The sequence below is a fragment of the Sciurus carolinensis genome, chromosome 7 (genome assembly GCF_902686445.1).
Source record: "Sciurus carolinensis chromosome 7, mSciCar1.2, whole genome shotgun sequence".
Classification (NCBI taxonomy): Eukaryota; Metazoa; Chordata; class Mammalia; order Rodentia; family Sciuridae; genus Sciurus; species Sciurus carolinensis.
In genome coordinates, this window is record NC_062219.1 from 150,171,077 (window position 1) to 150,193,730 (window position 22,654).

The window sequence follows — 22,654 nt, forward strand, 5'->3', positions numbered from 1 at the left end:
ACACCCCAGGTTTAACATGCTTAAATCTCAGCTCCTGAGGCAACAGCTCGGAGAAGCAACGAGCACACCTGGAATCCCTATCTTGGTTTCCAAATGCTATTTTAAACTAATAGGAACCGTGGATTCCTGGAGAATTGCCTGATGCCAGGAATGAGGCAGAGAACGTGCAAGATGAGCCTGGAGCCTCTTGTGTTATAGAAAATAAGGGAAAAATGTGTGTGTGTGTGTGTGTGTGTGTGTGTGTGTGTGTGTGTGTAAATATATAGATAGCTGGTTTTTTTGACATGGAGAATAACACAGAAGTCAACCTAAAGGTCATGGCCAACTTTGGAATAATACTAGCAACCAAATAATGCTAGTGATGGAATACAAATCATAGTATAAGATAAACACTCGGGGTCCATCCTAATATAAATAATTAATAGACAAATGAGAAGAAAAGCTCACGCAATAATATAAGTGGGAGTGATGGAAATGGAAAAGTACCATTTGGCAACACCACAGTAATGACCGTTGCCTGCGAGTGTCATTAAGGGATGCCTGATAGGGGGCAATCTCACGTCACGCAACTCCACTCCTACATAATCTCATAGTGTCCTCCCACCAGACACTTGTTAATAACACTGGGGGCACCGGTAATGTCACAGAGGAGAGACGTGTTCAAAGCGTGTCGCTGCAGATGAGCATATCTGAGCCTCTGATCCGATAGGTGGAGAGGGCGTAGCATCACTTCTGCAGGGTTCTTGTCAAAAATCCACACCCTGAGTTCAGCTGTGGGACCATCAGAAGACTCCCAATGAAGGACATTTGACAAAGCAACTGGCTGTTATTCTTCAGAAGTGTCAAGGTCATGAAAGATAAAGGATGACCAACCATTCCACACCACTGGACAGTGAATGGCATCATGTCCGTTTCCCTGTGTGGATAACTGTGTTTGCCTTTATAAAATGTTATCGTCTGGGAAGCTGGGTGAAGGATACACATGAATGAAGTGGAATGTTTTTGCAACTGAAATCTGAAATTATTTCAAAATGGAAAGTTAGGTAGAAAGATTAGAAAACTTTAAAGGCTGAGTTCTTGATCACATTCTTTCCCACTCCCAGATTTCTTCTGGACAGTCTTGTCCACTTCTGGTCAGGGAGATTCATTCTTGCCAGGTCCCGGCCTTTAAAGTCATCTTTACTTCTCTTTTTCTCTCCTATGTCACATTGAAACTCCAGAAAGTTCTGTGGGTTGTATCTTCAGAGATGCCCCGACTCAAACCACTTCTCTCAATGCTCTTGACCTCCCTCGTCCAGGACACTGTTGGGGCTTGCCTGGATTACTGTTTTCTTATCGGTGCATTATAGTCATACATCATAGTGGGGATCATTACCGTATTTGTATATGCAAGCAATTTGATCAGTCTCGTTCTCCAGTACCTCCCCTTTCCTGCCCGGATCTGCTTGCTCTACTCTTCGGGTCTCCCTTCTATTGTTTTTATTATCATTATTTAATTAGGGTATTAAAATTATAAATAAAAGCGGGATTCATTGTGGTATGCTCACCACAAAGGGACAAGGCACAACCTGGTGGTTTTTGTTTCCATTGTCAGCTGCTTTTCTACAGGAAACTAATATCCAGAACATACAAAGAACTTAGAAAATTTAACACCAGAAAAACAAATAACCCAATCAATAAATGGGCAAATGATCAAAACAGATATTTCTCAAAAGAAGAACTACGAATGGCCAACACATACATAAGAGCATATCCAACCCCCTCAGCAACCAGGGAAATGCCTATCAAAACCACACTGAGCTCCGTCTCACTCTGGCTACAATGGCAGCCACCAGGAATGCCAATAACCACAAGGGGGGACAAGGCGGTGGGGGCAGGTGCGCTGGCACATCGCAGGTGGAACTGCGGATTAGCACGACCTCTCTGGAAAACAGTCTGGAGAGTCCTCAGAAGACCAGGACGGGAGCCACCATGTGACCAGCTGCCCCACTCCTCCAATGACTGAATGGCCTTCTCGCTGACCTTGAGCCACCCTGTCTTCTTATAATCCTCTACTGGCTCCAGAGTCTCTTTTTCCATTCCTCTCGTTTCCAAGTAAAAGCCAAGGTTCTGGCCGTGTCCCATGAGGTCCTCCGCGATCTGGTTTCTTCCGCTCTCTACATGATCTAGTTTTTACCTCCCTTCCAACCACACTGGGCTTCCTGCTGCTCCTCAGGTGGGTCAGGAATACTCCATCTCTGGCCCTTTCATCAGCTGGACTCTTTTTCTTCAATGTCCAAGAAAAAGACTCTTCAAAGGCCTTTTCTCTCAACGAGCCTATTCTGACCTCCCTCCTTAAAATTCTCAAGCTCTGATTCATGGTTCTCCTTAATCTGCTGTCATATTTTGGCCATCTTTATTGCCATTGAACATGCAATGCAATGTTTTTTATTAAATTTATTAAAAAATTTTTTTTAGTTGTGGATGGGCACAATACCTTTCTTTTTTATTTGTTTATTTTTATGTGGTGCTGAGGATTGTGAACCCAGTGCTTCCCACACACGAGACAGGTGCTCTACACCTGAGCCATGACCCCAGGCCCGCAGTGGAATCTTAACACCATGTTTGTTTTGTCTGTCTCTTCTTGCTAGCATATAAACACTTAAGAGGGCAGGACAGTAGTATTCTTTGTTTCCTGAGCACTTAGACAGTCCTTAGTATACTGCATATGTGCAATAAATGTGATTATATAACTTAACAGATTTGTTATACATTGAGTCATATTTTACAGGAGGACTGAGCAAACATGTTTCCCACTGATACAAGCAATTAGGGAGTTAGACAACAGATTCAAATTATTATTATTATTATTATAATACCAGGGGTTGAACCCAGGGGCACATAACCACTGAGCCACATCCCCAGCCCCTTTTATATTTTATTTTGAGACAGGGTGGCTTAAAGCCTCACTCAGTTGCTGAGGCTGGCTTGGAAATTGGGATCCTCCTGTCTCAGCCTCCTGAGCCACTGGGATTACAGGCATGTGCCACCCCACCAGGCTGGTATTGTTATTTTTAATCATTAAGAGACTATGTAGCAGTAGGAACTTTAACCAGAACTCTTCTGGTTGCAAACTTTAGAACCCCAGGGAAGCAAAGTGGAGATTTTTTATTCACAAAACTGAACAGCTCAGAAGTCAAGTCGGCTCCGGGTATGCCGGGTACAGAGGCCCTAGGGTCATCTTCGGAACTTGCTGACCTCTCCCTTCATCAGGTGCCCCTGCTTTCCTCTGAAATAGCTTCGGTGTCAGGCATGTGTCCGCCTCATGGCAGCCCTGGAAGCTTCAGCCTGGGATTCCTGCAGCTGATGCAGAGCCCAGAATGTGCTCTGGTCTGGTGTGGGTTACATGCCCGCTGGCAAGGGAATGTGGTGTTCTCATTGCAACGTCCTGGGCCACGGGCCACGTGTCTAGCCTCTACACCACTTGTACTGAGAGTGGGAGAATGAAAAGATAAAATTAAGTATGGAATTGAACCAAACAGGTTTGCATAAACTGATAGGATCGCTGTTATAAGTATAGCACTCTGACCCCTAGTGGTTACATTATGAGGAGCATACTCATACAAAGGAGGCTATTTCATGTCAAGCCTTTCCATTATCTTTGATCAGTTTATTAAGAACAGCAGCACCCTTCCTTTTTATCCTCTACATTGAAGCACTCATTAATTTCATTCATTAATTTTTCTTTTGACCTAGCTATTACATTCTTTTTTTTTTCCCCTCTCTGTCATCAACATCTTTCTTCTTGGATTTGTCCAACGCTTCATAAATTCTCCTAGAAAAAATACTTTAGTTGTATGGTGTCCAGGTGGGGAACTTTATTCTCACAGTTTATTAGATCCAATTAAAATCTGGATCTAGCATTGATTGACATATGCCAATCTCACCTCTTACATAAGAAAAAAATCAGAACAGGGGTGGGGCTGTGTGGCTCAGTGAGAGCATACTTTCCTAGCAGGCACAAGGCCCTGGGTTCTGTCCCTAGCATGGAAAAAACATTAGGGCTGGATTTTTGTCACATGCAATCAAAAGCTAATATAAATACCAATATATTTGCACATGCACAGTGACTTACTGAATTTTAACAACTAAGAGCATGCATTACACTTTCCATCTCTTATATCAGAACTAGGTTAACCTGTTTAAATCGTATTCTACTGTCTATCTAATATTCTACATAGAAAATTTCGTGTAAACTTTTAAAAATCACTTTCTAATAGTGAATGAAATACATGAATTATTCCTCATAAAAGGATATGAACTGGCATACATTTGTAAGTACAATGGCTATTTGCTCAGATCATAAGCAAAATCTAAATACTTGTTCCTGAATTTGAAATTTTTTCTTATTTTATTCTTTTGTGATTCATGTCTGAGATAGTAAGAATCCTCTAATTTTAATGTTGCTCACATTTTCCCTTCAATTTTCACTGTGAGAGTAATATAAAAATCAGATTATTCTGAAGGCATATAGATATTATTCCACATATTCTTTATCATTCTTTTCTGTTTTCTTGTCAATATTTTTTCTTTATTTGAAATTTTGCATTGTTGTTAATGAAAGTACACAGTTTCTTGTGAAGTACTCATGTAGAATTGTTAAAAATTGAAATTAGACAGCTTAGCTTAAGAAATAGGATACTAAGAAAATAGTATTCCTAATTTCTAGAGCTTTGGTGATGAATAAGTATGATAATTGACAAACAGGGCTTAATGTGGTTACTGGTACATTTATAAGTGCTCTCAAAATCTTAGCTTTCCCTATTATTTTATAGGTTCATTTGCATTTAATGTGTTTTGTATATACTGACTTGTCTGCTGCCAAACATTTATTAATCATTAATGTGAAATTGTGGGATGAGAAAACAATAATAAAATGAGGTATATTATTTGAGGTATTTATTTTATAATCTAATTTGAGAAACAAAGCATGAAGCTTTAAAATTGATGGACAAAATATAGTCTATACCTACAATGGAATAGTATTCAGCCTTAAATATTATTCTGACACATGTTCCATGAATTAACTTCAATGATGTTATACTGAATACAACAAATCAGTCGCAAAAAGACAAATATTGTATGAGTCCAGTTATATAAGTCATCAGAAGTAGTCAAGTTCATAGACATAGGTAGCAGAAGGGCACGGGCCAGCAGCTGGAGAGAGAGAATAGGAAGTTAGTGCTAAAGTTCCAGTGATGGATGGTGGTGAGGGTTATACAAAAATGAATGTACTTAATGGCACTGAGTTGTGTACTTAAAAGAATTAAAATGGTAAATTTCATGCTAAATATATCTCACCATAATCAAAATTTAAAACAAGTATTCTGTAAAGTTAAACCTCAATTTAATTGTTGAATAAGATTACAATATAACAGATAAATGATACATTATCAGTTATTTTAATTTTATTTATACAATCTGTTTTTTATAATTTACCTTTTGAATAAATAACACATTAGCAAAAAATAAAAGGTATGAAATGATAAGTAAGAAAAGTACATTTCCTGGAGCTACGTAATTCTTTTTTTCAGGGACATTCCCATTACCACTTACTTATATATCCTACCAGAAAAAATGTGTGTATTTACTCCAATTACTATATAGAACACTGCACTCATTATCTTGCAGTTGCTTTTTCCGTTTGAGAATATATCTCGTGTAGCACATTACAAGCATCTCATTCTTTTTCAACAGCTGTACAGATACTATAAATGCATTTAGGCAATCCTCTATTGAGGAGCTGGAGAGGGTTTCTAGTTTTGCTATTATAAGAAATGCTTCAAAAACACTTGGAACATATGTCATTTCTGTAAGATAAATTCCTAGAGGCAGGGTCCCTGGCTTTGCAAATGATTTAGACTAAAAGTGTCTGAAGAGCAGATTTCGTGGAGGAGGAATCTATGTTGGTTGCTTTAGCCAAAAACCTGGAGACATTCTTGCATCTTCTCTTTCACAACCGTAAATCACAAGTCTTGCTGATTCTGCCTCCTCAGTAGCTCTCCCAGTCCATGTCCCCTTCCCACTCCTCACAGTCAATAGCTCACTTTAGGCCTTCGCTATTTCTTTGTGCCTGAAGTATTGTCCTCAGACCTGTTCTCCTGAGAAAATAATTTGCTCAGATACAGCATGCTGCCTAATAAATCCATGATTAGGTCTGGTCTCCAGCTCACTGCCAAGGTTCACCTTAATCTGGCTCCTGCACTGTCCCTCTGCAGCAGACCTCTTCCATTTCACTCTGCTTTCAGAGTGTTGAACTGGCCACAGTTCCAGGCCTCTGTGGATTTGCTCCCCAGCCTGGAATGAATCTGCCTCTCCCTCACTACACTTGTGTTCTGTGCATTCATCTGTCACAGTGATTGCTGTTTTGTACCAAAATGACTTCTTTCCAGTAGCCTACAAGCACCACAGGAGGAGTCTTTTTCTTTCTCTGTAACTCCAAATCCTATCACAGTGCTTGTAGTCAGGGGTTGCACACTCAGTACGGTTTTCTTAACTGAACTCAACTAGATCTTGGGAAAAAGAAGTAGATTCATTCGTTCGTTCCTTCAACAAATACTTATTGAAGGCTATAAATTCAGAGTTATGGTTAGACAGTGGAATTACAACCAAGAGGAAGATAAGCCAGGGCCTACTTTGGTGTAATGAAAGAACTAGGGCAACATACACATGCATAATTCTACTAGGTAAGGGCTACAATGGATCCCAACTCAGGATTTAGATGGTCTTGTGGGACTGGAAAGCAGAGAAAAGGGTGGCATTTTACTTAGATGAGGAATACTAGGAAAGAAATTTGCGAAATAATTGCCTCAAATCATGGTGATACTCAAAGTGGCGCACAGAATACATGATTTCTGACTCCTGTTAATGGTCTGTTTCTTCCACTTTTTAAGCTGGAGATATTTTTCTAGTAAACAAAGTCAAATATACTGTCTTGGGTAAATACTAATAAAGTGAGATAACATATTTAAAGCAACCAGGTCAGAATCACACTCCATTGTAGGTATCTACTAAACTGCCTTCTAAGCATTTCAAGAAATAAAATAAATAGATAACCAAAACAAATCCTCTTAAAACTTGCTTGGGTGTTAAGTAATTATTAATCTTCCAACTCTTCTTTATCCTTTTCTACAAAAGTTTGAGCAAGCTATAAAAATACAGTGAAGAGAGCAGTTTCTTTGGGAGTCAGAAGTGGATTCGGTCTAGGGAGCTATCACTTGCTGGTAGAGTAACTATGGGCGAGAATTAAACTCTCAGATCCCTCTTCTGTAAATTAGGAATACTAATAATAAATAAATTGTGAGATAATGTTTACGTAAAGTGTTTAGCACAGTTCACGACAAGTTACAAGAGCTCAGAAGTTACTCAGTAAGCCATTCTAAGAACTCCCGGACTTGGGGATGGATTTTTGCCCTTGCAACCAAAGGATCTAGAAAGACAGCCATCACTAACTGAGGTTAAACCGGGAGTCGCGCTTTCAGCCGTGACGCAATCTGGTCTCTCCGGGCCACCGTCGCCGAGCATGCGTGCACGAACGTGGCGGGACGTAACTGTCATGGCGCGCTCCTTGTAAAGTCCGTGCAATTTCCGGAAAGTGGCGTGTTGATTTCCCTCACCCTGGGAAGGTGTGTTATTTCCCTACGGCGGGCAGAGCGTGGTCTGCGCTCTTTCTGTGGCGGAGTCTCGTACCTGCGGTGGTCGTGATCGCGCCGATCGCTCTTCGGGCTCACCCACCAGCTGAGACGCGAGGTCCGGCGGGGACCGGGTCGTCGGCCGCAGCTGCGACCGGTGCATCGGGGACTTTTAGATACCTGGTTCCTCAGCGGGCTTACTCCGTTTGTTCTCCCACGCTACGAGGTTGAGTCTGTGGGACGACAAGTGCTCGCAGTTGTGTGCTGACTCGGCAGGGTCTCCCCCGCCCCCACCCTTTGGTACTGGGAGCTGAGTCCAGGGCGCTCCCCCTCCACCCCGAGCCACACCCCCAGCCCTCTTTTTTTCCTATTTTGAGACAGGACCTCGTTAAGTTGCCAAAGCTATCCTTGAACTTGGCGATCCTCCTGCCTCAGCCTCTGTCTCTGGGATGACAGGTGTACGCCACTGATCCGGGCTTATCCTTAATAAGGATCTGAACTGAAATTGGGCTGGGGGCAGGTGTTGACTTTTCACTTTTTGTTCTCCTTTACTCTCTCTGAACCTCGGGTGACACGTCTTCTTCGGATAGAAGGTGATCTGGACTCCTAACTCGTTCCCTGCTTTCTGTTTTGTAGCTCTTGGTTACGTGTCCCGCCGTGAGGAGTTGCAGTGGTGGGTAGCACTTTATACAGGAGCCAGTTGCTGGCTCACAGATATGGCAGGTGTCAACACAGGCAGTAATCAGTAATCAGCCGATGAGGTGTGGAACTTCTCTAACCCTGCTGTACAGAGAGGACTTTTTTAATGGAGTGTAATTCCTTTTAGGTAGTTTTAAAGAGTCCTTACAGTGGTTTTGTGAACGTATTGAGTACTTGCATTTTCTAATCAGTTTTTATTTTCCAGACTCATCTTTCAAGAGGACTTGAGACTAATTGCAGATAATTAAGGTACTGATTTACTCTAAACCTTTTATGTTTGAGTGCCATGTTGCACATTAGAATTGCAGAAAGGTAGCCCAGTTTCTTGTAATTTACCATCATTTCATGAAAACATTATGATTTCCATATCACTAAATCCAAGGGACATTTTAATTTATTTTAATTTTCTTTCAACAATGCTGTCCACTTTCACCTCGACACGTTCTCATCTCTTCCTTTGCCATCTAGGGCATGCTTACCTTCTTTGGTGGCTGTTGCTTGGTTTCTGTTATGGGTGCATTCTGCTCTACTTAACAGTTACATTTGGAGCTCCTTGAGGCTTGTTTCTGTATCTCTTCTACTTCTGTCTTTCTCTCTGGGTGAGATCTTACTCACGTGCTGTCAACAGTGTTAATCTGTCATTTTTATTCCAAGTGGTTTATCATTGTGGTTTTAATTTGCCTTTTCCGAGAGGCTAAAGGGATTACCATCTTTTCATGTGCTTATCAGCCATTTGCATATCTTTTTTGGGAAATGTCTGTTCAGATCCTTTGTCCAAAACTTATTTTGGGTTGTTTGTATTACTGAGTTCTTTATATATTATGATGCTAGACCCTTATCAGCTAAGATTAAACAATACATTCTCCCATTGGATGGGTTGTCTCTTCACTTTCTTTGATGTTGTGCTTGAGGCATGAAGATTTTAATTCTGAAGTCTAATCAGTTTTTTCTTTTATTGCTTATGCTTTTAGTGTCATAATTAAGAAACCAGTGCATACTCTAATGTCATGAAGACCTTAACACCTATCTTATAAGTGTTTCATAGTGTCGACTCTCATATTGAGATCTATGCTCCATTTTGGGTTAATTTCTGTATGTGATATGAGATAGGGCTCCAGCTTCATTCTTTCCATGTGGCTCTTGTTGAAAAGATTCTTTCCCTCATTGAATTGCCCTTTGATATTTGTTAAAATCAGCTGATCAAGGAATATATATATTTAAAAACATTTTTAGTTGTAGATGGACACAGTACCTTTATTTTATTTACTTTTATGTGGTGCTAAGGATGGAACCCAGTGCCTCACACGTGCTAGGCAAGTGCTCCACTGCTGAGCCCCAACCCAGCCCAAGTAATACATTTTTGACATGTATTCCAGATGACTTTTATGGAATAGCTCTAGCAGAGTGATTCTCAAACTTTAATGCATATCAAAATCACCTGGAAGAGCTTCTTAAAGATTACCAGGCTTTACTCAGAATATCTGATTCATTATGTCTGTAGTGGGGGCCCAAGAATTTTCATTTCTAACAAGTTCCCCATGCTGATAATTCTCCTGGTCTGGAAACTACACTGTGAAAACCACTAATCAAGGACATTGGTTGCAACTGTGACTTCACATGAGAATTACCAGGAAGTTTTCAAAAGATATTGACATGCAGGCTCCATTCCCAAATTGACTTAGTTGTTGGTAATTGTTTTTGTCTTTTTTATTGGTGCTGGAGATTAAACACTAGTTTTTGATAATTTTCAAAAGCTCCTCAGGTGGGGAGAATGAACATTCAAAGGGTGCCTACCATTGCTGAAGGAGAACTGTGAACTGGGGTGACTGTGGGTTTTTTTTTTTTTTTTTTTTTTTTTGTACCTGGGATTGAACCCAGGGGCACTTAACCACTGAATTACATCCCCAGCCCTTTTTTATATTTTATTTAGAGATAGGTTCTTGCTTAGGTGCTTAGAGCCTCTCTTAAGTTGCTGAGGCTGACTTTGAACTCATGATCTCCCTGCCTCAGCCTCCTGAGCAACTGGGATTACAGGCACTCGCCACCCTACCCAGTTGTGATTATTATTGTTTTTATTCCAATTAGCTATACGTGACAGCAGAATGCATTTCAACTCATTGTACACAAATGGAGCACGACGTCTCATTTCTCTGGTTGTCATGATGCAGAGCACACCATTCATGCAGTCATACATGAACATTGGGTGATAATGTCTGTCTCATCCCACCATCCTTCAGCTTTGGTTCTTAATTAGGGATGATTAGTGGCATCTGGGCAGGGGTTCCCCCACCCCCCACGTGCTGGGAATTAATCCCAGAGCTTCAAGTGTTGAGCAGGGCCTCTTTATCAGATTCTCTTTATCAGATTTGATTTTTCTCTGCCTATGAGAAAAAAAAAATTGTTTGATCATGTTGCTTTATTTAAATGTTGTCTTCCTTTCCTTTTATGCCCAAACTTTCATTTTTATGTTACTTATTAAATTTTTCTTGAAGCCTTCATTCCTTCCATCAGTTCATTTGAAGTAAAAATTTTCATATGGTGATAAATGGGATTGTGTGCTTATGATATGCAGCCAGGTTTAGGAACTTGTACATCACATTATATTTATCTCCTTTGTCCCCCCTAGAGTGAAATTTTTAGAAATAGAATTGCTGAGTCAAAGGATATGCAGATTTTAAACTTTCAAATGGATTGCTGGGTTGCCCTCCTGAAAGGATATACCAGTTTTACCATTTTTTCAGGCAACAGTAGGGCTTTTGTCAGTATCATCTGTGAAGTAGATGAAAAATAGCTAATTGTTTCAATACTTGCTATTAGCGTGGTTGTGCATACTTTCCCATTTTATTATTTCTTTTTTCTTTCTTTTTTGTAGTACTGGAGACATACTTGTTATGGGGCGCAACTTAAGAACAGACCGATCACTACTGAGAAGTCCAAATTTGAGAGTCTTTATTAAGCTGGCCGGCTGACTGTCTCACACAATGCCCCCAAAAATGGCTATTGGGAGAACAGCCCTGACCACAGGGTTGTAGGGGTTCTTATACCAAAAATCACATTAATCATAAGTGTCTGTTGCTATGATTTGAAATTACACGTTAACATCGTGAGATCATCGACAGAGGGGGAAGTGGGTCAAAATGACCCTTACCTAGGTATAAACTAAAGAATGGTTGCCAACATCCACACAATTACTGTTCACATGGTACATTGTTTAGGAGCAATAGGAATCAAAAGAGAGCAATTCTTTACTACATAGGAGTTGCCATTGTATATTATTAAATATGTAACACCACGAAACTGATGATGGGCACAGAGGCGGGGTATTCCCATGGGAGAAGCTTATTTCCTATATAACATGGAGTCTCAGAGCAAAATGGAGTCTGTTTAGTCATTTCCCTTAGAGTCTGGCCTATGACATTCTCATGGAGTCAGATCTGTCAGCCCATCACAATACTCAGGGGCTTCCTATCCTTGAGCTATATCCCTGGCCCTTTTTATATTTTATTTTGAGTTGGGGTCTCACCAAGCTGCCCAAGCTGACCTGGAACTTGCAGTCCTGCCTGAACTCCCCGAGTTGCAGAGATTACAGGCGTCTGCCCAAGGAGGGGGCATAAGCCATACAGGTAGCGGGGGCTGATATTCTAATGGAGGACAGTGCATGTGAAGTCCTTGGAGTCAGAAACCAGTTTGACTTACTCAGAACATCTGAGACAGTGGGAGATGGAAGAGGGAGTAGCCAGCTCCATATCTTGTTAAAACTGTTGTCTACACTAAAATATTTACTGAGAACCTGCAGGGTGCTGGATATAGTTCCAGGTTCCTGAAATGAAAACGGTGAAGAAAGCATATGAAAGCCTTCACCCTCACGGAGTAAATGTTCTAGTAGAAAGATGTATAAGCAGGAGATTAAGTATTGCTGTAAAAAACCAAGAATGGGAAGGACAGGAAGTTTGGCTAGTGTTGCTTGCAAAGGCCTCACTGGTGACATTTGAACAAATACCTGAAAGGCTTGAGTGAACCATGCGGTTTTCCTGAGGAACAGCCTCCTAGGCAGGAGCAAGACTTTAATAGGGGCATGTGTACAGGTAGATTCTGAATATACTTGGTAGGTAACACCAACAGGATTTCGTTGGTGGCTTGGATGGATTTGGGGTGAAGAAAAGAGTCAGATAATTATAAGATTTTGGTATGAGTAGGTCGGGACTTTGGGTTAAAACAAAAAGTTGGGAGAGAATCAGTTCTGCGTTTGTTTTGTTTTGTTTTTTTGCGGTGCTGGGGATTGAACCCAGGGCCTTGTGCTCAAAAGGCAAGCACTGGACCAACTGAGCTATCTCCCCAGCCCTGGAGTTCTGTTTTTGACTGTTAAACTTTGAAAGAGTTAATAGACATTCAAGCAGGGATGCCCAATAGGCAGTTGGACATCTGAGTTGAAGTTCAGGGGAACAGTGGGCTGTTACATAAGCACACAGTTGGTATTTCAAGGCCACAGCACTGGATGAGATCACTAGGGAGTGCCTGTAAACAGAGAAGGGCTCCTGTCAGGGAGCCAGGGGCCGCTGCCTTGTAGGGAGCTGGAGAGGGGAGGACGAGCCAGCGAGCCCCTGTGGGGGTGGCTCATGGAGGAGGATGAGGGAAGTGGCATCCTGGGCCAGTTGAGAAGATGCCTCGAGGAGGGATCGGTCGTAGTGTCAGATGCTACAGATGGTGTCTCCTCAGACCGCTGAGGGCTGGTCGTGGTCTTTAGCATAGGAGGTTTCATTACAGGCAACCTTGGTGGAGTGCTGCGTGTAGTCTGGTTCGTGAGAGTGGGAAGGGGAAGGGGAGACCGTTCAGATACGGAGCTTTTCTTTAAAGGAGAGAAATGTGGAGCTGAGAGGAAGAAGTGGGCTCGTGAGGGGAGGGATTTTTTTGTCTTTTAAATGAGAGAAATAGTAGAAATAGTGTGCGTGGGCCTGTGGAGGGGCCGTGGGTGCTGGGGAAGGGGGCGCATTGCTGGACTCTGGGTTGAGCCGGACAGAGGAAGGATGGCTTTCAGACGCGCACAGTGCCCGGAGCAGCGAGCGGCTGGGGAGCGGGACGCTGGGCGGAGGAAGCGTGTCTGCAGGTGCAGGTGCAGGTGCAGGGGCGGAGGGCCCGCTGTCGGGCCTTCTGTGTCAGCACCGTCTATTCCCAGATCCGTAGGGAGGGAGTCTTAGAAGATTCCCGAGATGGTGAGTTTGTTTCTTACTGCAGTTCTTGACTGTTCTTAATCATGTGCACTGTGTGTGAAAGGAGGCAGAATTTCCCAAATTCCATGAACTTTTTTTTTTTTTTTTAAATACTGAAAGTTACTTCAAGAGTAATTTGGTAAAGACTAACCTGGTTCATTTCACTTTACCTGGGCTCTTGTTTGGAAGGCTAGGTAGCCCTACACAAACTAATTTAAGGCTCGGAGGGAATCTCCTGGCCCCCTTGGCTGGACGGAAGTGGGCTCTACCTGGGTTCAGGCGCAGGCCGGGTCTCGGTGCTCGCGTGGCCTCAGTGTGGCTCTTTCTTTCCCTGGCTCCTGTTAGGCTTTGTCCCTTTGCAAGGCTTCCACCTGGGGCAGGCAAGATGGCCCCTGGGACCCCAAGTTGATATCCTCCCAGTTTAGCCACTTCAGGGAGTAGAGAAGCCATCTCTTCTGTTAGCTGTGGCTCAGAAGACCTTATAATCCTTTGATTGACTGGGCTTGTCATGACTAAACCTAAGCCAGTCACTGTGACCAAGGCGAGGGTGACTGGAGGGGGGTGCTTGGGACATGGGCCCCATTCGTGCTCTAGGGAAGGAGAGGGCTGCAATTGACAGTCTTACTTTGACCATGGGTTATGTATGTTAATTACAACCAATGCTAATAATGGACATTTGGGTTATTACCCTAAAACTAATGGAGTTTTGAACACAGGTGTGTCTGATTCACAGCATGTAATTTGTTGTAAAGTACACATTACAAAGTAAAGGGCACAAAAATAAGCCTGGCTGGAAGCCACTTTGTTGAGTAATATGCATGGAAAGATGGGAATCCGGTGTGTGAAGAGAAGGTTCATTGATCAGGAAGGCTTGAAGCAACTGAGAACATAGGCTGTGGACGCTGGGTCAGTGACGCAGCAGAGAACAGGCAGCATGTGTAGATTAAGTAGGCGGTGGAGCCCACGCAGTGGATGGGTATGGACTCATCCGTCTTGGGACCCCAGCTTGTCTTTGTGCAGATTGGCTTCTCTGTGCTTCCATTTGCTGCTCCTCAAAGGGAGGATAATACCATTGTCCACTTCATAGAGCTATGACTGCTGCATGGACCCTGTAGAGGACTTCTGGACTTGGATTTCAGTTGGTCTACACTGGCAACCTGGGGCTTCTACTCCGCACCAGGGCTGGAATAGAAGGCAGTTATCTGAAAACCTCCTGCCTTGTGAGCTGCCCTTCTCCTGGTTCTTTGAGAAAACAAACTTCTGTTGGGTCCCTTTATTATCTGCATCTGTTTGTATTTCTGGATTGCTGGCTGCTTCAGCTCCAAGTTTGGGTATAGGAGGTAAAAAAAAAAAAAAAAAAAAAACCCCCGAAGAACTTGTCATCATTTTCCTGGGTTTCCAGGATCCTAGCCAGTGTGCTGCCTTTTCTCCTTCTTTCAAAGGCTTATGTTTCTTATGTGTAATTCCAAAGTTGTACTTTGTGGGAGGAATGTCTGTCTGCCTGGAAGCCATGTCCACATTTTCTTTAATTCTGAAAACTTTGAACATTCAGGTATCGTAATGAATACCAAAAACCTGTTTTCTGGCTGTGGATGTGTCTCAGTGGAAGTGTGCTTGCTCAGTGGTACAGCACTTGCCTAGCATGTGTGAGGCACTGGGTTCAATCCTCTGCACCACATAAAAATAAGTAAAAGTATAAAAATAACATTAAAGAAAACTCTGTTTTCTAGTTGTAAATTAAAATTTTTTTTTAGTTGTCAATGGACTTTATTTATATGTGGTGCTGAGAATTGAACCCAGTGCCTCACACATGCTAGGCAAGTGCTGTACCACTGAGTCATGACCCCAGCCCTGTAAATTTTTCTCAAATTTTTTTTTGTAGTTGTAGATGGACAGCATGCCTTTTATTTTATTCATTTTTATGTGGTGCTAAGGGTTGAACCCACTGCCTTACGTGTGCTAGGCAAGTGCTCTGCCACTGAGCTATACCCCAAACCCCCTGTAAATGTTTTTAATCTAATTTTTTTTTTTTTTGTACCAGGGATTGAACCCAGGGACACCTTAACCACTTGAGCCACATCCATAGCCCTTTTTTCTATTTTTATTTTGAGACAGGGTCTTACCAGGTTGCTTAGGGCCTCCCTAAGCTGCTGAAGCTGGCTTTGAAATTGGGATACTCCTTCCTTAGCCTCTCACTGGGATTACAGGCATGGGACACTGCGGCTAATCTGTTTTTTTTCCTGAGGTGATTTTTTTAAAAAAATATTTCTTTTGGTTGTAGATGAATGCAGTACCTTTAAATTTTATGTGGTGCTGAGGATTGTACTTGCTAGGCAAGTGCTCTACCACTGAGCACAACCCTAGCCCCCTGAGGTGTTTAAAAGTAAATTATAAACACAATATTTCACCTTGAAGTGTTCAGTATGTATCTATAAAAATAGTTTCTGAACATAGGACAAAACTTTCATGATTTATAATATTCTCATATTATCTAATATCTAGTTCATATTCTGATTTTTAACTAGTTGTTCCTAACTAGTTGGAACTGGTTGGACAAAATAACATGAGTTCCATTAGTTGTTAGACCTTTTAAAAATTATTTGTCAAGAGAAACTATTCCTTAGCTGACTTGACTCAGTGAGAAACTTCCATGGACTCCAATTCAAAGAAATTCTTTACATTTAAAAATCACTTAGCAGCCTTCCCCCATCTCAGAATCTTTCACAAGATCATAATCTGTAGATAACCGCAGGTGTCGCCTTTCTTGGTTCAGCCACAGTCCCCCAGAGATCAGCACCCTCCAGGGATTCCAGGACTGCTCCAAGGATAGGAAGCCACAGAGGCTTGGCCCGTAGGCCACCACCTCAGTGTTTCAAAGCCCTGGAGTCCATGGTAGCTATTGTTCTCAACATCGGCCGCCTTCCTAGCTGATAGAGGTGTCTTGGGCTTTTAAGTTTCCTTTAAGCTTAAAGATGTCCTGCCTTTTCCCCCCATGGTATTGCTTTGTTGAAGAAATAGTTCAGTTGGATCTTGTAATGTCCCACTATCATTGGGACTTCTGGTCGTTTCCTTATGTTTATCCCCTGCATTTTCTCTAAACTTGAGGTTGATTTGTGTAGGCTGATTAGTTTGCTGAAAATTTTTTATAGGTGATACCGTGTTAAGCAGATTTCATACGCTTGCGCTGTTTATGACTTTGATAGAAAAGATGCCTTCTGCGTCCTGTGATACCCTGCTGGATGACATAGAAGATATCGTATCCCAGGAAGATTCAAAGCCACAAGATAGACATTCTTCAAGAAGGCACGTCGTTCCAAAGGTGCGAAGGCGAAACACCCAGTCATACCTGCAAGAGGAAACCAGCCCACCGAGTGACAGGTAACCTTTTCTATGAAATTGTATTCAGTTTAATTTCTGGGAAGATGCTGGCAGTACTAGTGTGTGTGGGATCTGCATAGGGTTTCTTTTTCGGGCTCTCTGGACTTTTGGTAGGAAACATGCAGGTTTTTTTTTTTTCCTCCTCCATGTCAATGACTTTGAATTTGGTAAGGCAATTGGTTAAAGAAAAGGATGTCAAATTGGATGTTCTTTGAAGGCAGGGCCTAGAACAATAAGTATGTAATTGGTATGTAATTCTGTTACTTCTAAATTAAAATTTTTATTGAAAATTGTGATTCTTGTGTTGTGGACCTTTGATTGTGAATGCTTACGGACCAGCGTAAGGCATCAGGCACAAAAATTGCCATTTACACTGTTGTGGAGGGCTCTAGTCAGGAAGATTCTAATGCAACATTGCCAGAATTGCCACGTTGGAGAGTTTTCAAGGAGCCCTGTTCAGCATATTGTTGAGTTTTTTTTTTTTTTTTAATTTAAAAAAAATTTGTTCTAATTAGTTATGCATGAAGTAGAATGCATTTAGACCCATTGTACACAAATGGAACAAACTTATTTTTCTTTAAATATCTTTTTAGTTGTCAGTGGATCTTAATTTATATATGGTGCTGAGAATTGAACCCAGTGCCTCACACATGCTAGGCAAGCGTGGAGCAAACTTTTTGTTGAGAGTTTTAATATAGTTATTTTGTTTGGAACATTAAACTATTAGAATTTATAAATTAAAAAATTGCTTATTTTAATGACTGAAGTTTATAATATTTGTCCTGAATATATCCTTAAGGTAACTTCTATTTATCTGTAAATTATTAGAGTAATACAAGTTATTTTTTTTCCCTTTCTAAAGATGCTACATTTTAAACTATTTTTAGAGATGTAGTACTTTTTAAAAATTGAATATGGGGGATTGAACCTGGGGCATTCTACCACTGAACCCCATTCCTTTTTATTCTTAATTTTGAGACAGGGTTTCCTTAAATGCCCAGTCTGGGCTTGAGCTTGTAATCCTCAGACTCTCAAGTCCCTCCAATTATAGTTGTATGCCATCACTCCTGTAGTAGGAGTAGGGTGATAGGTTTTAATTTTAATTAAGTTGTTTGTGTGTTATAAAGTAATGATTGCAGCTAGTATGCAGGAATCTGAACAGATAATTCTTAATTTTTCATTGGCTATTACTGCTAGATTCAGTTTCTGTGCTGTTATTTGTATACATTTTCTAGAAGTTGAATTAGTGGTAGTATGGTCAATAGTAGGAATTAAAAGTACAATTCAGAGAAAAACATTTTTAAATGTAGATTCTTTTCTTGCAGTTTTGTGGTTATTTTATCTTGATTAGACTCTTGATGTAACAACAGGTTTTGAATTGGTGCATTAAATGACTAGCCAGTGAATTGTAGATTGTTTCTTGTGTAATGTGCTCTGAAATCATCTGGTGGCTTTTTTTTTTCTTTTTTAAACAGCACTATTCCAGGCATACAGAAAATTTGGATACGAACATGGGGCTGTTCACATAATAATTCAGATGGAGAGTATATGGCTGGACAGCTAGCTGCTTATGGCTATAAAATTACAGGTAATATGATCTATAAGGTATTGATAAAATTCTCAGTTACAGGTTTCGGCATTGGTGGGTATTTTGGCATAACTTAATGATTAAGGCAAAATAATGATAGCTACTATACCTAGAAAACTATGGGTATCATATTTTACAATAACTATAAACATCTTTTTATTTTGAAATAAGTTTAGACTGTCAGAAAAGTAACAAAGCTATGGGGAAGCTCACATATGCCCTTCACTCGCCTTCTCCTGCCTTTACCACCTTACGTAACTGTTAGGGAATGAATAAACTAGGACATTGACGTTAGTGCAATACTCTTCTCTAAACTACTCAACTTTTTAGGCCTTACCAGTTTTTCCTTTAACTTCTTTTTCTATTCCAGGATCTAGTTCAGGTCCCACCTTAGATTATTGTCATGTCTCCTTAGTCCTTTTAATCTGTAACAGTTCTTGCATTTTTTCCATCTTCTTTCATTACCTTGACCCGTCTAAAGAAACTGACCTACTGTTTAGTAGACTGTCTTCCAACATGGGTTTGTCTGGTGTTTCCTTGTGATTAGGACAAAATAAAAAGATCTGGGGATGTAGGTCACTGGTAGAGGGTGCCTGACCCATTACTGCACCCCCACAACCCGAAAAAGTGACTCCTACTGTGTATTCTTTGGTAGTTTTTACTCTGGGCATGCCTTAACACATTCCAATGTTTCAATTATTAAGAAAATAATAGCCTTTAGGATCATTTCCTAAAACATTAAAAAGAAATCAAGTGTTGACTTTTTCTAGTCACATCTAAAATCTAATACATTTGATTTAAATTTAGTCCATTTGTGGTTTGTGTTTGGTCTGATGGCAGCTCTGTTCTGTATGAAAGAACAGTCCTGATATGTTTATATAAGAATATTAAGTTTTGTTCTTCACACATAATTTTGATTTTTTTTAAAATTTGGGAATATTAAAGTTATTTGAATGTGAAATTTTACTTTTTGCTGACGAGTGTATTACTTTTACATACTTGGATTACTTACCTGTGTTTGTGTTGATCACACCATTGACCATGCCCAACATAGACGTTCGTCATCGCGTAGACGTTCGTCATCTTTCCTTCCGAGGTGGCCTGCGTGCAGCAGCCTGCAGGACCACTTCCACTGGTCTAGCTGCTGGAGGCCTAGGAAATATACACCAGATTGCTTCTGTAAGATCCTTGGAATGAAAATCTTAGGGTGTTTTCTTTTTTTTTCCCCCCTTTTTTGTGGTGGCACTTCAAATTGAACTTGAGACCTTGCCCATTCTAAGCATGTTCTCTACCATTGAGCTCTACCCCCAGCTCTCTAACTGATGTTTAGGTATGTGAATCAATTCTGGATTACCTATGTCTGTGGTTGGTTTCATTATTACGGAGTAGTGGGAGTTTAAGGAAATTAATAATTTGTTTTTGTTAATCAAATATGGACTAAAATAGCAAATATAATTGATATAAAATAGGTATAAAAGTAGATCATGTATAACATACAGAGATTATTGAAAAAGGTACAGAGAAAATCAAATCAAAATTAGCTCTCAGTTGCCAATTACAGATGTTTGTACTATTTGGCAAGGAACAGCTATGTGGGTAGTCCCTCGAAGATCTTTTACTGTGAATTGCAAATAATTCCATAGTAAAACTTCATAAAGGCTCAGGGAAGTTAGCTGTTAGTGCTTAGTGCTTCTTTTCAAACTTTTTGGTTTTGAAGGAAAAAGGGGATTCAAAAACTTTTGGATAAAGTATTAGAAAATAGTGCCTGCTGGCCTCTCATTTCAAAGAGTGAAACTTAGAGGAGAAATGATGTTATTCCCTAAAATTTGGGACAGTTGATTGTTATCACGAATGCATGGAAACATGATATGATTAGAATCATGGAAAGCAATGAAACTTTCCCTGCAAATACTAGAATGCGTACATTCCAGGGATGTGTTCTTCAAGTAAACCATTTTTGTAGGTTCCACTGTTTGCCCAGTAACGCTTTGGTTATTGCTTTTGAATTATTTCCTTCGGAGATACTGGTAAATTATTTTTGGTGTGGTCGTTGGTGGCAAATCTTCATATTTTGAGAATACATTTAATGTTTGAAATAGTCACATAGTCACAGGTCTTTTGAGGCCAAGGTACATGATATGTTGAACAGTGCTATTTTAGTTACAGAATTCACCAGTCTCTAGCCTGAAATAAAGGCACAGTCTTCTAAAGTGGCTACTTCAGGGATCACTCCCATTCAGATATGACTGTGGTAGATACAGTTGTGTTGGGTACAGTTTGTAGTCACCTGCTATGAATGATAGTACATGTATTTGGTTAGTTGGGGAAAAAGTTCATCCCAAGGATGCTGACCGAGGCTCTAGCTCATTAACCTGAGAATAATCTGTGCGATGCATATTAAGTATTTGTGGACAAGCTTGGCTAAGTCAGAACTTTGTGTACTTTGGGTACCCATCATTTCAGAAAACAGTCATTTAAAATTGCTGACTGTTAAAATTCTTGATAGTTTCCTTGTACAGTTGCATATAGTTCAGTGAATGCTCTCTGAACCCATCATGTGTCACAGGGCAGAGTTCTAGGAGGTGCAGAGATGTGAAGTGAACTGTCTGTGGATTCCAGCAGACAAGTTTATTCTTTTTTGGCAAAGGAAAAGCTTTCATGTTCCACATCAAATGTTTGAAGTTATTTTAGTAAATCTCTGGCTCATTTTTTCATTATTTTTATAGTATGGGGGAGCCAGGGTCTACTGTTTTAAAGACTTATAAATACTTTTCAATAATGTCAAGTGAGAATATAGCATCTTGTGTTTGAATTAAGGAAAATTTCTCTTTTCAGAGACAAATACTGGTTTATTGGTATAGAAGATATTATAATTGAATGATTAATATAGAATGTTCTGGCCATTTAATTTGAAGTAACTCTAAATTTTTGTAACCGGGGTCAATGGGATATATTTGATTGATATATGGAAAAATTTGCTCAAGAACTACATCCAAGGACCACACCAGTGAACAGAATTTGAGGGATGTTCGAGCTACCCTTTTGTGTTTGGACTTGGGGTTAGAGAAATCTTGCTTGCCTCAGATAAAGTATAAGTATGAATCGTTTTTAAGAAGTGACAGATTTTGCCTCCTTATGTCAGTTTTCTTTAAGAATTGGCAATCATGACATTTCACATTAATATCTTGTTTACCTTTATAATAAAATATAGTATTATGTTAATTTTGTGGAAAGTGAACAAGCTTCTAAAGTACAACCAGTTGAGAAACTTGGGCATGTTGTGCTTCTGTTGGGCAGGTGGCCGTTCTCAGCACAGGGAGGGTGTTTGTATACATCTTCAGGAGGGGCACCTGGTTATAAGCCCTGTTAGGCGTTACTGTGTGGCGTTGCAGGGATCAGCTGAAATAACTGGCATGAGGTGCCTCTGTTTCAGCAGGAGATGGAGCCTGGAGAAGGAAGACTTCACCCAGCCAGTGCGTGCCTGAGGCGACCCTGGGCACAGGTGTCTGCCTGCAGAGTCTCGCCTCTAGTCTTCCTGCAAGCTGATGTTTTAAAGGCACTTCATATGGAAATCTGTCAGTGTAATAGCTTTATTGGAGTAGTGTGTGCTGCCCAATATTTTGAAATTTTGTCCTTTGTGAGAGACTTAGATTGTGACCCTTATTAGAAGGCCTTCAGTCCTGGGAGGGGACCTAGGGGCTCGTACTATCACAGTGTGCACTGCAGGAGCATGCTCAGTTTATTAGTCTCATTGCTGAGTCAGGAGCTGGAAGTGAGCTTTTTAGTTACAGATAGCAGTGTCATCTGAGAGCTACCAGGTCCTTTCCCATCTCCCTAATCATAAATACAAAGTCATCGCCAGTGGACACATACACGGACAAGTCTCGATTTTTAAATTCTTCTTGACCCTCTTGTGGAAATTGGGGGAAAAAAATCAGCTTATCTTAGTACAGTGCTGTTAACTTGATCTTTAAACTTCCTTTACCTTCACCATGATTATATTATATCATGTCATACAGTCTGTAAACTCCTTCTGTATCTGTTGCAAATTTTATATAGCATGTTCCTGAGGATAAAGGCAAGACTTCATTAATGCAGGTTTAAAAAAAAAC

General features: G+C 40.7%; 1 protein-coding gene across 5 annotated transcripts in view; it reads left to right on the top strand.

Moving 5' to 3' along the window:
* Nucleotides 1-7,561: 7,561 nt before the first annotated feature.
* Nucleotides 7,562-22,654, top strand: part of Cdkal1 (CDK5 regulatory subunit associated protein 1 like 1) — a 560,769-nt gene continuing 545,676 nt past the window's right edge. For 2 of the 5 annotated variants that reach the window (XM_047558428.1, XM_047558432.1), the window contains exons 1-4: nt 7,657-7,788; nt 8,575-8,618; nt 16,726-16,954; nt 18,430-18,542. In XM_047558428.1, the coding sequence (XP_047414384.1) occupies nt 16,767-16,954; nt 18,430-18,542 (301 nt within the window). In that variant the 5' untranslated portion in view covers nt 7,657-7,788; nt 8,575-8,618; nt 16,726-16,766. Of the gene's footprint in view, nt 7,789-8,574; nt 8,619-16,725; nt 16,955-18,429; nt 18,543-22,654 lie in introns of all 5 variants that reach the window. The other 3 variants (XM_047558430.1, XM_047558429.1, XM_047558431.1) reach the window with 3 other exon arrangements.